Source organism: Numida meleagris, chromosome 5 (assembly GCF_002078875.1).
Source record: "Numida meleagris isolate 19003 breed g44 Domestic line chromosome 5, NumMel1.0, whole genome shotgun sequence".
Lineage (NCBI taxonomy): Eukaryota > Metazoa > Chordata > Aves > Galliformes > Numididae > Numida > Numida meleagris.
In genome coordinates, this window is record NC_034413.1 from 7,413,663 (window position 1) to 7,430,504 (window position 16,842).

Consider the following 16,842-nt stretch of genomic DNA (forward strand, 5'->3'; position numbering starts at 1 on the left):
GATTGTTGCCGCTGTTCTTTGCTCTCAGGGCCATCTCCTTACCCTTTTTCCCTTTTCCCTTTTCACAGGGTGTGGACCCGTGGATCCCCGTCCCCTTCGTCACAGAACCGGGCCGAACACCCGTAAACCATTGACACTAACACAGTTCACCTCTGCAGCAGCAGGGAGTTTACAGTCCCTGCAGCACTTGCTCTCATGGAGCAAGAGAATCTCTGTAGTACAATCAACACTCCACCAGGTGCATTCAGAGAGTTTTCCTGACTGGATTTGGTCCATGCTGTGAAACAATAAATCTAGCATCCAAGGAAAAAAAAAAAATTGAAAAAGCATTGAGAAAAAAATACAAAATTGCTTGAAATATCTTGACATTACATAAAGGCAGCACGCTTAATAACAGAGCCACCTTAATTATGCCTCCTAAATCCAGAGTCAGAGATGCAAGAATAGCAAAGCTAGGGCTGGAAGAAGTTGGTGACTGCTATGGGATTTCATATTCCTGCGATACAACCCACCAAACACTGAGATCACAGGCAACTGGACTGTGCTAAACTATGTAAGCAGGTTCCAGAAGTGTAGGCAATTCCTTGGAGATAGCAGGAATGGACGATACTGATGTATGTGGGTCCAAAATTCCATGAACAAAATACACATCTCAGGCAGTGCCTGAGGAAATCCAAAAAGGCTCTGAAATCTTCTTGGATGACTCACAGGGAAGGGTTAGGTTAAAACTCAAAATAAACTGTTACTGCAAATCCCTGACGATGTTAACACAGACTCCACCCTGTAGATGGGAAAAAAACTAGATGACTGGAGCTGGAAGTTGGCTGCCTGACTCCAAGAACACAAAGATGAACACTGATTTCTGGAATAACTATTTCTGTTTGCAGCTGGCATGGCACTTCAGTCACAAATGCTGCACTCCTGACTTCCTCAAATAAAAGCATGTGGTTTACCAAGATTGGTGGTTTACCAAGATGAAGTCAAGAAGCTGTCTAGGGTATCAAACCAAGGAAGAAATAGGGTAAAAGAGGCAAAGTAAAACAGATCAGAATGACAGACAAAAATTAGCACAGCTGTAACAAACATTCACAGCTATTGCTTTCAGTATCAAAGGAGGTACTGCTGTCTTGTTAAAAAAATTGAGGAGTATTCATTGCAACATTAGAAACAAAGAGTAAAGAGTCATAAACTACATATAATTTCATTACATGTGCAGGGACCTAAGTGGAAAAACTGCTAGTTTTTAAGTCTTACAAAGTAAAAATGGAATAACACATAACATTTACCACATTACCTAACCATGAAGGATGCAGAGGACATCATTTCTTAAGAATGACATCTCATATTACCATTTGCTCTCAAAACAAGTGGAGCAGTACAAAAAATGCTTCAGGGATAACTGAAAAAATTATCTAATTTTAATAGAGAAGTCTGCCAGGTGACTGCATTTTACTGATGTCAACTGAAAAATGTGGAAAATACCCAGAATTGAAGGCTGCTGACACTTCCAATACCACATATTTAGAGGTTTCCCCAATTTTTATTATCTTATTAAAGGCTGGCAAACTGCTGAAAATTACAGAAACATTCTTCCCATAGAAAATGTAAAGACCTGTGTGAAAAGTAAAGCTATAGTCAGAAATGCCAATTGGAAGTCTAAACAAATGAATAAAATGGCACAAAAAGATAAGTACTGCCACACGTGAAGTGCAGTACTGGCCACAACATTCCAAAAATTGGTATTTCAGAATCTGAAGGGATTGAATGAAATAAAAAGAATATCTGCAATCGTAGGAAAACTATCCCACGAGCAACAAGACTGAGCAATCTTCTCTTGAACCAAGCATCCAACATAAAAATACACTACATCATGAGCCACAAGAATGTCCTAGACAAGACAAAGCAAAATCAACAGCTGGTTCACATAACAGGTGCAGGTGACTCAAAAGCACAGTGTAGTTATGCCAGATTAGACTTCAGCATTAGAGAAACTGAAAGAACATTCCAGATAAGAGTTATGAAGGTAGAATGCTGCCTGAGATAGAAGAGAGGAGGGAAAGTATCAAAAAGTAGAAAAAGAATGAAATAAAACCCACTATAGTTGGCACAAAAATAAAAGAACTTTGGTGAAGATGTCAAAATCCACTAATGTACACTCAAGTAGAAAGAAAAAAAAAAATCAAGCAACAGACGATTCTAGTTCCAGAAAAGGGAATTGACACGACAGCTGATATAATCTCCCTTCTATTCCATATGACAACTTTGTGTGTTGGATAAATACTGGAAGAAGAACACTTTCTAGTTCCATATGGCATGGGAGAAATATACACTTAGAGTGCCCATGAAGCTGCACACAGAACAATGTAATGCATTATGTAGTGTTTTTTTGTTTTGTTTTAAATTAGCTTCTTAAAGACAATTCCTTTCAACCTCCAGCTCCCTTGTGTTAGAAATATACCACAAAGCACAATTCTTACACAATTAAGAAAATCAGCAGATAAATACTTGCCCTGCAATTATCATTCCCTTAAAAGGAACACTAAGCTGACTAACAAAATGATTATTTTTAAAAAATTACTTACGAGTAAAAAATGTTAAATCCAGTTAGGTTATAAGCAGCATCACTAAAGAAGTGTAGCAATGCATAGCCAGATGTTGTAACTACTTCAGGTACAGTTTCATTTCCACGTACTTCAGGAACTATTAAACCACTGGAGGGGGAAAAAAAAAGAGTAATGTTTTTATAATCAGTCAGGGGAAGGGGAGGGAGAGTTCGACATTCTGGTTGTTAATCACACAGAGAAGTTACCAATTAAATCACACATCTAGTTTTAAACTTTTTTTTTAAATTAAAAATGTGTATAAAACTCGTCCTCACCTCTGAAAGCTAAGGTAGGTTTTCCCAAGAAAGCTTCCCACACACACACAAAGTTTCACATCAGATTATTCTGAAGGCGCATGCACAGTAAGCATTAGCTTTAAAACATTTCAATTTTGAAAAAAAAAAATCCTTCATGCAGATGGTTAAGCTTTACTGACTTCCAGCACGAGCTGTATTTCCTGACATTTGCGCCTGTAGAAGTTTATCTTATTAAAACAATTTCAAAACTGGAAATGTACAATTAACTAATTTATACGAAAAGGCTGATTTCAAATAAAAAAATGAAATACTTTTTAGAACTTCGGAAGAATGCTCTTTTCAGTACAGACTGACATAGGAAAAACGCACAATATATTAATATACGGAGAAAAGAGATCATCTGCATAAAACCGTGTCACACTGAATGTAAGAAGAGCTGCAGAAATCCCATGAACAGCATTAACAAATCAATACATTGAGAAAAAAATGTGAAGTAAAGAATACGTGAAGAGGAACCTTCTCTTTCCTCCTATTTGTGCTACAAGCCAGGCTCCTGGACAACAGGTAGACACGTTTAACTTCGGGAAGAGGAAAGCAGGGAAATACAAGCAATTATACAAACATGCAGGGAGAAGAGGGAAACAAAACGTAGATGGCTAAAGCTGGGCAGGAAAGAGAAATGAGCTGAGCTTTGTTCCAGACTTCAGCAGCATAATCAATATTTCATAAAACATAACACAAAATACAATTCTTTATTTCTTTTCACAGTGAAATACAGTTTCTGCCACCAATCCCCATGCTGTGAGACAGCAATTGTATTTCAAAAGATAAAATTTTTACTGATATCAAAGGATTAGGATCCGGTACCTTCATTCCAGCAGTCCAAGCATAGAACATTAGTCTTCATTGCTATGCATAAAACTCTAATAAACTATAGCCCACTTACCTACAATATTCTCTCCGGAATGCTTCCCAAAATATTAATGGAAAAGTAGGAATAAACCAACTGAAACATTCCAATAAAATCTTGGAATGGAGGAAACATTCACATGGCCTGATTTATTCTCTCTTGGGTGCATACAAAATGCAGCGTGTGGACTTAATACTTTACCTCCACTATTTATCACTGCTTCAAAGGCAAGTAACTACTTATTATTCAGCACTAGTTACATTCACTGTTTACTACTGTTGATTTTATGTTTGTTTCTAAATCTATAATTCCAGACAACAAATATTAAGTTGATAAAAGATTTACTAGAGTTGCAGTTCTTAGAAGATAATGAAAATACTACAAAAAACAAAGAAATTTCTTCACTTCCTTCAACAGCAAATCTATATGAATATTTGGAGTAAAAGGGTATTAATTACACTCACCTAAATACTGCAATTAAAGGTGCATATATTGAATCTCCATCATATACATACATATGGTCCCAACTACATTCTGTAGCAAAGTGATTAAATCTTAATCTTAGTATTGCATTAGGGCTGGAGGGAAAAAAAACATTGGTGTTAGTTATAGAAATATTGATCTTATAAGATACAGAGTTTACAACAAAATTCATCACGTCTGCACAATCTTTTTATTAAAATGGTTTGAGAACTAACAAAACATTTGAGTTAAACAACAAAATTTAGAGCAAGTAAATATTTCATTTTTATTTTACAGTACATTAAACATCTGCAGCCCAAGTCTAAATAACCTCTAAAGTTTACACAAGATTCAAGTTCACAAGGTTTTTAATCAGCGTTTAAAACCACAAACTTAAAGCTATTAAAATCTTATTTTAGTATATTATTTTTACCTTAAAACATCAGGAATTAGAGCCTTTCAAGAGAAAATCCCCTACAAATCCTCATTCCAGCATTATACTAGTAACTAAAACTTTTAATACGCAAAATTAAAATAGCAAGCAATATTAATGCTGAAATGCAAGAGGGTTTTTTCCTCATATTTTATCCCATAACAAGGGCTATATTACTAGAAAAGCATTGAAAATATTTATAAATACATTTTAAAATGCATCTTATGCTTGTTACTGTTTTCAGTTAATTCTGCAGCATTTGTGCAATGCTCCTCCTTCCCTTTAGGGAGCTCTGTATCACCCTGTCCTGTAATACAGGAACTTGGGGGGGGGGGGGGAAGTAGCAGAAAGAAAACATCCAACAAAACACAGAACTATATGACTATCTTCAAAATTTCCGTGTTGTCTTCTTAACTTGCAGTTATTGGAGAATCCAGTGCAGCACCTCCCCTCTTTTCTAAAATTACAAGTTTCCCACCACGCTTGGCGGTCCATTTTGACCAGGTTTTGGGAGAGATCTGAATGGGGATTGCAATTATTCTGCTTTCCTACTGACAGGCTCAAGTGCAAGCTATCACTTTGGAAAACATATGGGACTTCGTTTGCTTTTTGTTTGTTTTTTTTTAAGCGAGAGGTTTGATTGCGTCCATCTCTTAAGAAAGATCATTGTATACATATACAAGCTCCTCATGCACTGATGTTCTGTGCTGTTGTTGGGCTGTTCCCCCACATGCTCTGCAGCACATTGTTTCCCCCAGCTAAGCACTCTGTCTGCTGCAAAAACGAGGAACAGAGTGAAGAGCAACTTCAAAGCAGAGTTTGCAGTCCTGAGGCATGTTTCCACTTCCGTGCTTTGCAGTTCAGTGCACCTATTCTTGTGCTAGCTTCAGTAAAATAAAAGTCTAAAGTGTACCAAGATAACGACAACATGGATAAACAAAAAAAGGAGTAATTTTCTTCTACGGCCTTAGTAAAACTCAGAGCTAGTTGAATTCTTCAGCAAAATCCTGATCAATTCTGAGGAAAAGATTCTCATCAAAATTTAACAAAGCTGTGCCCCTAGCAGTCAGTCAGACCAGTGCATGTATCTCATTACATACATGCCTGTGTTTCCGTGCTGCATAAACTGGAAAATCAGTAACAAACGTATGAAACATCTAAGCTGTACCAACTGCGGGCACAATATGATTTTAAAATAAAATACATGGGGAAAGCTGGGCCACTATGGAAGCACCAAATCCTGAGAATCATTCAACCAGCAAATTATCATCAGACTGGAAGCTATTCCTGATTTATCACTGAAGAATATGATAATGAGTTAGATAATAGGATCCTGTAGCCACTTTGGGGATTTAGGTAAAGGTACTCAAACAAGCGACAAATTTATCATAGCATTTTGAGAGCTCGCAGATCTGGCCAAACTCCAATATCAGCAAATTCTAACACCAGCAATCTGAATGGGAATGGAATTTGGCCAACTCTAAGACATTTTGAAAATCCTTTTTGCATTATAAAAATATATATATGCTGTTTTATAATGGATCTAGTTGCACTTTCAACTTGAGTTCCTTAGATTTCCAAAACACCAAACTGACAGAGAATTTAATCTTTGAAAATGAATACTTACTATCCTTCAATTAACCAGGTACATTTTGTTTTATATTTATAATTTATTGGTCCATCTGTTAAATATCCTGAAGGTTCTGTTAATCTACAAGAGAAAAAACAAAGTTGTAATATAACAGAGACATTCCTTAAGCAAACAAAATCGAATTCATCAAGATACTAATATATGTTTTCTGGACAAAAAGAAAACTGGGGGCTGAGGAAAGAGTTAACTCTATTTTCATATTTCTTGCCATTTTTTTTTATTTTTGCCTACAGAAAGTAGAATTCTGATTATTCTGTATCATTGTTTCCTTCCCCTAATCATCAATCACAAGACATTGATTTTTTTCTAGCCCAATAGCAAGAAGATATTGCATGTAATTTAAGTTTTCCTATAGGCACACATTTGTGTTTATTTGTTGGTTTTGATTGGTTTGGTTTCATATTGTTGTTGTGGTGGTGTTTTTTAAAGGAATACTTTGTCTTTATTCGCTCATCTCTTTTGCTATTGCCTTTTATCTTACTTCCAAAGTTAGACCACAGCAGCTGTTCTAGATCTAGAGAAATGAAAGGTTGCATTAATAAATTTCAGTAAACATATCTGCCAGTCTGCCCTTCTTTTACTCCTGGTCAGCAACAAGACAGAGGAAAGCAGAACACTGGACTACTTAGAAAACGCATCCAAACAGCCACTCAGTGTCAACCGAAACATCAGGGTTGCCCCACGCTCTGCCTCTGAGAGAGGGCTCCTAGGAATCAGCCCAAGCAAACTCATGAAAACATTTGAAATGTGGAACTTCCCACAAGAACAAGTTCTGCATGTTACACCAAGAGGTATCTCAGCTGCTTTTGCCCTGAGCCTACCTCCTGACAAATTTGTGTGACGCTCAGCTCTGGCATTCAGAGAGCCAGAGAACCGTGGCACCCTGCTGCCCTGCTCCACTGCCCCATGACATGGGGAGCTGCGTGGTCTCTCTCCCTTCACTCCGCCATCCTGAGAAATGCTTTTGTTCCCTTCCCTGTTTCTCATATGGGATAACTAAGTTTGATCATCCCCGCTGCCTTCATTTAATAAATCTTTCTATTCTCCTCTAACCTTTCCGAGGATCAGCACAGATATCAGCATATTGCATTCAAGACGCAGGGGAGCCGTAAATCTGTACAGTGGCAAAATAATGATTTCCGCTTTGTTCTCTATTCCCATCCTAACTTTTTATTTGCTCTTTCAACAACTACTAGGCTGACATTTTTAAATACAACCAGCTGCTATAACTCTTTCTGAGTGATAACAGAGTTCAAGACTCATTACTACGTGTGTTAGAACATGGAGCCATCCCCTCACACATACACTCTTCCACGTACTTCACGTTAATCTATACAGAGTGATAAAACAGCAGAGGAAATTCAATGATCTATTACCATAAAAGCCTTCTGAAGTAGCCTAGTATCCTTGGCACACAGTAACTTCACTATCTGCCCCATTTTCTGCTTTTTTTTTTTAAAATATACAATTTTGTCCTATAGCTCAGGCTGCACTGTAGTGTGGAACAATAATGATTAAGTAACACTAAATAAAAGTAAATAAACCCATTTATTTATTTATAAAAGAGATTTAAGTCTTCCAGAGACAATGCTGATCACACTGGCTGAAGTTTCTCATCAAAAGTCCAGCTGAAAAGCAGCTCGGTAGATGTTATCTTACAATCTTGGAAGCTGTACATATAAATTTCAAAAATATTCACTTTCACATCTACAGAAAATTAAGGGAATGGCATGAAGCTGTGACGGGGAGGGTCAGGTAGGATATTAGGAAAAGGTTCATCACCATGGGGTGATCAGGCAATGGAACAGGCTCCCCAGGGCAGTAGTCATGGCAGCAAGCTTCTGGAGTTCAAAAAGCATTCAGACAGTGCTCTCAGAGATAGGGTTTGATTTTTGCTTGGTCTTAGGTGAAGCCAGGAGTAGGACTCCATGATCCTTACAGGTCCCTTCCAACTCTATGATTCTATAATTCTAAATATAAGCCTTCAAAGACATAGGAAAAAAAATGGAGCAAGAAAGAAGACTTTACAAGATAGGAGTCACTTACATACTTAAGTTCTTAAGTGAGGTCCTTCTCCTGTCTTGGAAGACAGCCCCACTTGGCTGGGCACACCAAGGACTGCCCTCTTCTAGCCACAGTGGCTTGAATGAAAATCTTTTTTTCCCCTGCCATTCTTTTTCAATGAAATGGGAAAAAGCTTTGTTTGGACAGCTCCCCACAGGCAAGCGTACTTTGAAACATTTTCAAGGCACAAAACCAATATCAATACAGTATTTTATGTTTCTGAATAAAAAAAGCAAATAAGCAACTAGTAACATGAAAAGACTGGAAGAAAAATAAATATACTTCAGTCAGTCATCAGATAGGAGAAACTTTCCCTAGTAAATTCCAGCACCCTGAGCTGCTTTGAGTGCTGCCATACAACACTCCCACCGAGCAGGTCTTCCTGGCAAGTGCTTACAAACGCTGGGCAGTGGATGAGCAAAGTAATGCTGGTAGGCAAGGAGCATAACTTGGGCAACAACCAGCACAGCATCTGCCTATAACTTGGTTGTCCCTAAGTCACATACCAGTGGTTTTTAAATCAAGCTGATATCGATACTCTGCTCCTAACAGAAATGGATTACAGGATGAGGGGCTACGCCTGAGTTTGCGCTAGCTCAAAGTCCTGCATTTTTGTGGAGAAAAAAAAAGGCAGCACTGCAAAAAGTGCTGTAGCGATAAGCAGGACTAACGCAATGGAAACAGCGTTACAAAAGGTGGAAGGAAAATACAGCGCTCACCCGGATCGGAAGATTTGGGGCTCGCAGGAAAAGGCTCCCACCAAGGAAGGATCTCCAGGCAGAGATCCTTCCTCAGGGGCAGTCAGCCCTTAAATGAGGCCTAAGAGGGGTGGAGCCAGGCTCCACCCCTTCTGGTTGCACAGGTGAATTGCCTTCACCTGTGCTCCCAGGGCTGACTGGGTCTTTCCTCCAGGTGCTCAATCAGTGGTTCAGGCCATGACTCAGCAGTTCCCATACAAGTGCCAATCAGGATAATTTTTATGCTGTCATATGGGTTCGATACAGATTATGTCTTCTTACACAGCAAGCTGCAGAACATTTATTTTGCTGCACTAAAGTAGTACAAAACAGTATTTTTTCCACAGTCATAACCATCATCTTCCTGGTAGCTGTACAGAGGTGACAAATTTGCTTTTATTAGATCAGCCCTTTGGCACTGGTAAAGCACAAACAATTTCCCTTTTCATCTGGACTGATAATTTTTGATAAATAGTTTTTCAGAGGAGCGAAGATAACCTTTGAAGCAGCAACCGCACTGTGCTGAAAAAAAGTAAAGAATAAATAAGAGCTTGACACTGCTTTATAATAATGGCTTTGGAAAACAGGGAGATAATGGAGCTGTTCCATTTATAATAAAGTAATACCCTTCTGTCTTGCCATTTCTCTACGTTTCTTGAGTTATACCAACAACTTCTGTGTATCATTTTTCTTCCCAAGTGTTTTCAAGTCCCAAATCCTGTAAGCAGTATGCAGACAAGTTGTATTATCACCTTCGCATAATCTCTTACTAAATAAAGGACAATATGCCCTATCACACGAAGTCAGGTGCGCGTGGCCATAGTTGTGTATGCTCACACTACATGGAAGAGGTGTTTGGTCACTGCTAAAGTAAGGGCCTGGAGAGCACCAGAAGAGCAACAGAAGTGGAAAATCCAGAACAGTGCCTCCGGGCTGCACCCTGCTCCCTCCTCATCCCTAAGAAACCTTCAGAAGGAGATGACAGACAGACAGAAAAATGCACGTGGCCTGCTGCAACCCTAAAAGTTCATCATGCACAGGAGAGCAGCTGATGCTGTGTGTCACCATGTCAAAGGCAGGCCAGCATTCACAGACACAGCTCAGATGCTCACTAAGCTAACCAGAAACAAGCTGTGACAAAGATGGGAGGCACCACAGACAGAAGCACACCAGCAACTCGGGACTGGAGGGTGAGGTCAATGCAAAGCAACTCAAACGTGAAGCAGAGGAAAATCTATACTCCCCTGGAAAATTAGCACTGTTACAATACAATAGTAAATATAATTGAAATAGGATTTACAGTGGAAATATTTACTACTGTAGATACCTTAAATCTAGATCGATGCCGTTCAAGAAAAGGAGATAGAAAAGTATGCTCCACTTCAGTCAGAAATTATTGGACTAAAATGAAGGGGAATGAGATGAAGAAAGAGATGAAATCTATGGTCTGCAGTGTCAGAGTAGGTTATTAAAATAGCCCTGACTGTAGTATTTATAGATCTGTGAAAAATGCAATCATGTCATCTCCTGTAGTCTTATTGCAAAAGAAGGATATCTTCACCTTTTCCAGATAGACCCCGATTAAAGCCAGAGAAGTCATTAGGTATTTTCTGTCACTAGAGGAACGGTGTCTGAGAACAAAAAGGAAAACAAAAAGCAATAAAAAGTCAAAGAGGGCAGCATCACAGATCTACTTACTGCGCACCAGTAGCTCAGCTAAGTAACAATGCAGCCCTGCCCTGACACACCGCATTTGAAGTTGCTTGGCACATGGAGATCCACTAAACTGCGGACGGACAGACAGAGGTCTGGCTTATAGTTCAGGTTTATCAGGGGAGGGGAAAACGCATAAGGGATAGTTATAGTATCACAAATACTGTTAAATAAAGAGTTATGGAGAGGTTCACTTATCTCTGCTTTGCTTAGTGTTTTGTAGTGATGATTTTCTGAATTGCTGGATTAATTGCAATTCCTACTGTAGATAAACCTGAAGATACAGAGCATATTTTGCTATATGGATTCATCTCAATATCAGCATTCCCATATCAGTCAACGGCTATTCAATCTGTTGCCAGAAAGCCTTGCTCCATCTCTTTTCTCTGTCTTTTATGAAAACTAGCTTTAATAAAAGAAAAATAACAACTTCGCTTCCAAGTTATAAGATCAAATTCTCCATAAATACAAGCAGGGGCAGTATCTTCACCTCAGGATCTTCTGTCTAACCGTTACAGAATTAATGAAGAAATAAATAAAAAGATTTGTATTACGTTATCAGAAGGAAATATGGAAGAGAGCAAGGCAACAGTCCTCACCCCTTACAAAAGTGGCAACTACTTTACAGAGAAATAGATGGATGCATCACAAGGGATATGCGCATGGCTTTGTAAAGCCTGGACTGAACTTACCTTCTCTCCCCTCTCCTAGGCGGAGAATGAGGGATGAGGGCTTTTTGGTGTTTGTCTGGGGGAGGAGGACACAGAGACTGTGGGTTTTTGTTAAGTTTTTGGGGTTTTTTTTTTTGTTGTTGTTTTTGTTTTTTAATATATTTCACAGGAAGATCTGGAAAAAACCCACACCAAGCCAGATTTTCCTTTTCCAGGCATGCAAAGCATTGATTCTACATTTTTACATGTATTACTTAATTTAGGTTTCCAGTTCCTCCCCTTAAATAAGCTTAAAGAAAACCAAGCTGCAAAACAATTAAAAAAAAACACACAAATTTTACATGAATACAGCACATCAGCGTCCCCCCCATACAGAATACTCGGTATATGAAAAAAACTTCTTGACATAATGTTAGCAGTGATAATATCACCTTTGACTAGTCTGAAACATTAAGGTTTGACATCAACAGGTGTTTTGCTTTGTTATTTACCACTTCTGAAAATGGCTGCTATTCTATATTCCATTTCTGTAATGGTTCCAAGAACTACTGAAGACTGTTGCATAAAGAGCAGACATTGCTCTCAAATTACAAACTTACCAGACGCTGTATTCAAGTGATGTATTTTTGCTTACATAAACTTATAAAAAAAATAAAACTCTTCCCTTCCTTCAGCTGCATTAACATCCACACAAGATAGACCTTGACAGGTCATTTACAATACAGTATCACAATGTGCAGCAGAGACATTACAACGAATCTATAAAGGGACTAGAAATAAGCTGATGTGGGCACAGACTTGTGAAGGTTTGGAAGACAAATCAAGTGGGAAAAATGAAAATAATATAGCAACATTAAATGCAATCCCAAAATTTATTCTGCTGTAAATTAAAATTACTGTGGAAATACCATATGAGGCCACCTGAGGGTTTTCTTCTTCCTCCTTACTTTGTCCTTCTTTTAACTCAAAAGCTAGCACTGACATTCAGTTTTAACACGTCCTATCTCAGGGCAGGATCAACTACATTGAAATCTTGCTTGACAGTTATTTGTCTAATCTCTTCTTAATAAGTCCAATAACAGATTGCAGACTTATTTTACTACTGACTTACTGTTTGAAAGTTTTCCTAGATGCCCACGTTTTATTTCTCTTGCTGCTGCTTACACATACTGCTTTCTGACACGCTCAGAGGGAAGAGATGCAACTCCTTTGTCTTTCTGCTTACCTTTTACAGACACTCACCCTCAGGTTTCTCTTCTCTGAATTTAATGATTTATTCCAACATTTCTTGTGCATCATTTTCTAGACCTCCTTCCTCTAGAACTTCTCCAATCCCACTGCATCACAAAATAGCAGCCACTACTCCAGCTATACTCTGACCAGCACAACAACCAGAGAATAATTCTTTAATGAACTTAGAGCAGCAGATTCTCCTGAATATAAGTAGCAAAGTAACCGCCCTTCTGCGTGCCCACTTGTATGCAACCTGCAGTTCCCTCTGACAGCTAACTTCCTCCTTAGGAGGATTACTGCAATATTACTCAAGCTTCCATCTTGGGGGTTCATTATGTCTAGTGAAGCACAAAGATTTGATTCCAATTCAGTAAGTACTATTTTTTCCCCATGTACTATATACATTGATCCCATAGGATAATATGGGATCAAGGCAGCTTGCATGATCAGAGCCTTGCTGCATGGAAAGTTTCAACTACAGTCATTTTCTCAGTAGGAAAAAAAAATCTCTTGTATAAGCATTCACTTGAAGGTTTTTAAGTCCTGGGCATACAGCACACTGCCATAAGTCATGGGAAATACTAGATATAAATAAACAAGTGAATGGACTCCAGAAGAATAGATGGAATACCATTTGTGTATATGTAGTATAAGCATTCTTAATAATGCCTGTATTTTCCATATCAGCTATTTTTCTATTACTCAGCTTAGTCCCAGTTTTTGAATTATTATTCACAGCAACTGTGAAGCACTGACAGAAAGTGCTAATAACCGTTAGAAGCCAAGGCCATATACACAGGAGGTGTTCATAGTGATATCTGCTTTAGGTGCACACAAAAATGTCATCCTGCAGCCAATTAGAGCACAGTGCCAGCTTCTGTGGCAGCTAAAAGCAGGCAGAAGAGCAAGCACGCAGGATTTTCCTCTTCTTCATGGTCGCAATATTGTCTGAGGAAAAATACTGACACATACGGGAAGAGCTTCCTACTTTTCTGCAAGCAAGGATATTTATTTTCCTGCTAGATTCTAGCAACAAATGTCAAAATGCTCTATTTCAAGTTTCTTTCACAAAATGAATTCCAGAGTTTTGGATGAAGAGAGGCCACAAGATGAAGTGAAGAAATGGCACCGCATCATTTGCACTGCACAAGTGGCTGGACTATTTCCATGTAACAGCTCAGCATATAGTTGGAGCAGCTTGGTTTCACGCTACAGGTCTTGAAAAATTCAGAATGCCGTCTGTCTTCAGAGTACGTTCATTCTTTAAAATACATGAGAACAAGCCACTGTCTAAAAAAGACAATCCAAACGTTGATTGCCTTGTATCCAAGCTAAGAAACATGTCATTTTCTCTTCTAATATCAAGCATTTGTTTACTGTTATAGCTACACACATGAACCCAGATGTTGGAATAATGGAACCTTCTCCAGGAATAGCAGCAATTTTTTGAGAGGGCTCAAATCTAAAACATAAATTGAGAAAGACAGCAAAGCCTAACAAAATCTGGTCTGCCAAGACACTAATATAGTATGAGGGAGAGTAGCAGAGTACAGCCAGCATGATAAACAGTTTAGGAGGCTGACTGAAGGGAGAGGCACTAAGGAAAAACAGGGCAGAGCTCAGAAATCTCTCGTTAAATGTATTATTGCCCTTCAGTAGATTGTTAGCCTTATTTATTTATTTTGGAATAGCGAAATTCATATACTGCAATGAGAAGAAGATTCCACACAACATTTTAACAAATTGCTTGGGTTACCTTCAGGGAAATTCCTCCCTATCTGTACCTCTAGTGGTGTCACTGTTGCTACACTAATTAATACAGAGATATCCATTAGAAATATTTTTTCTCATTTTAAGAAGACTTCCAAGCACCTGATTCTGTAACCAGATGAACAAAAATATCCCTAGAGATGACTGCCTGATGGTGTGACACAGGTACACTGTATGGTTCAATATTTTTCTGAAATAGAGTTGACATTTTTCTGGAAGTTTAACTGCAAGTCAGAAAAAGTAAATCTTTCTGTCTGGGAGAGAGGAGGCGGGCATGTTATGCTACCTTTTTAAAAGTCCAAACTACTAAATACTTTATCACCCTTAGTCATTTAGAAGCTAACAAAAAAAAAAGAAAGAAAGAATATTTAGTTTTAGAGAGACTGATTTACATGTAATATATTTATAGAAATTTCTAGGAAATCAAATGGAAGTGAGTCAAGCTGTAGTTCACTGTTCAACTCAGTATTTTTTATTATTAATTCTTTTTTTTTTTTAAACAGGAGTGCTACACCAATTAACAGCTTTAATCTTGCCAATTTTTTCCCAGGTGGCAGTGGTCCTCTTCATCTCAACCCTGAAATCAGTGACTTTTCGAATACACTGCAAATAGCACAATATCCTCCACTGACCTGGAAAGACTTCAGGAAGTCATCTCTCCTGTCTGGAATAGTGCACGTATTCTGTACTTTCAATTTTAATGTCAGAGTTGTACAAAGTCATGGGACAGACATAGCTATTGGAAATGGCATGACTACTTCATACATAACATCCAAAGCTCTGCCTATAAAAATAGGCTTGCCACTATGCTTAAAATTAAGATTTGCTAGAAAAACAAATTGGCATTTGATATAAAAACAAGACATTTATTTCCCTGTATCACTGTGTATTTCATTTAATTAGGTCATCAAACGTTACTTTAAGAGGCAGAAAATCTAATTCACTTGCTCAACTCCTTCCATTTGTGGTTTCATGTCGTTACTATTTTCTCAGTTAAACAGAATGTCTGAAATATTTGAAATTCTGACTACTCACTCTCAGCATTAACAGCAGCCCCAATGCTTTCTAATGCACCCATCCAGATAGCCCCTGTTCTAAGCAAGTACTTCAAAAGAATCTGCCAGAAAGTGAGGGAAAATCTCAGTACTAATCTTACAAAGTTCATTTCAGGCAGGAGTCATTTTCATGGCCAAATCTAAATAACTAGTAAAAGAACTCCTTGCCAGACTAAAGAGGTCCCATTACTTACTTTTTCCCCCCTGACTGCAGCAATACCTTTGACACTTCTGTTATTTCATTTAGAAAAATTGCACACCGGAATAGCCATCAGGTAGGCCTTTCCATAAGATTATTCAGAAGTAACACAGTATCTGATGTAACCCTAGTGTTTTAAAAATAGGAATGTTACTGTTTAGGTTTCGTTAATTGGTAGGGCTATCACCCTGACATTTACTTCCTACAAAGCAAGCCCTCCATTTCTAAAAATGACAGCAGTAAACGTATTTTCCAACTTATTTACATTACTTTGTTAAATGTCTTTCACTTCATTGCTGGTACCAAAAGTAGATTTCAGTCCTAAGTGGGGTCTACATTAAAGATTGACTGGCCACAGGTTTTGATTCAATCATAAGGTAAGCATCAGTGCAGGATTAAGTCACTTGGGAATTTTATTTACTGGAGACATAAATAAACAAAAACTTCAGAAACACGTACTTGAATACATATTTTTATATGTATGGGCATATATATTTATAAACTCAGCTGCGTGTTTCCTAAGAAACACAAGTTTTTCTATCCTCAAACTCGTAGCAGCACATTAAATTGTGGGACACAAAACAAAACACAGACAGTGCATGCTGATGTACTTGGCAAGAAGGAAAAGCACTGTTCCAGTTTTTCCACCGCACATCACTATAAATCTCATTTCCATTTGTGACCTAGTTCAGGGTTTTAACTTAAGCTTCCTGAGGTAACAGCCAAATGCTCTAAATCCTGTGTCACCTACTCCTAAATTTCTCCTTTTCTCTTTAGGTTCAGTACTCACCTGTTCTCAGCAGGAAGCAGCTGTTCTCACCTTCCAGCCCCTTGGCTCAGTTAATTCCCAACCAGCAGCAGGTGTGTTAGAGGCAGGGCACACGGGGCAGGAAGCCACCCAACCCCCCCAGGCTGCCAGCAGCAGCCCTGCTACCTACACCACCGCACAACCCTTTGGGATCATCTCAGAACTAAACTTGGTTTTCCTCCTCCCTATGAGGGAAAAAAAAAATCTACAGGAAAAAGATATTAAGCATCTCTTTGCACCCTTAAGTCTATGCTATTAGAATTTCCCCCCCCCCCC

At 38.4% G+C, this 16,842-nt stretch overlaps 1 protein-coding gene across 5 annotated transcripts in view; it reads right to left on the bottom strand.

The window, feature by feature from the left end:
• Positions 1-16,842, bottom strand: part of ATRNL1 (attractin like 1) — a 432,638-nt gene that overhangs the window by 386,442 nt on the left and 29,354 nt on the right. For all 5 annotated transcript variants that reach the window (XR_002439678.1, XM_021399846.1, XM_021399844.1 and 2 more), the window contains exons 2-4: positions 6,293-6,376; positions 4,235-4,348; positions 2,583-2,711 (exon numbers count right to left, since the gene is read on the bottom strand). Coding sequence is in view for 4 of the 5 variants with exons in the window: in XM_021399846.1 (XP_021255521.1) it covers positions 2,583-2,711; positions 4,235-4,348; positions 6,293-6,376 (327 nt within the window). In the remaining variant the exon portion in view is untranslated. The remainder of the gene's footprint in view (positions 1-2,582; positions 2,712-4,234; positions 4,349-6,292; positions 6,377-16,842) is intronic.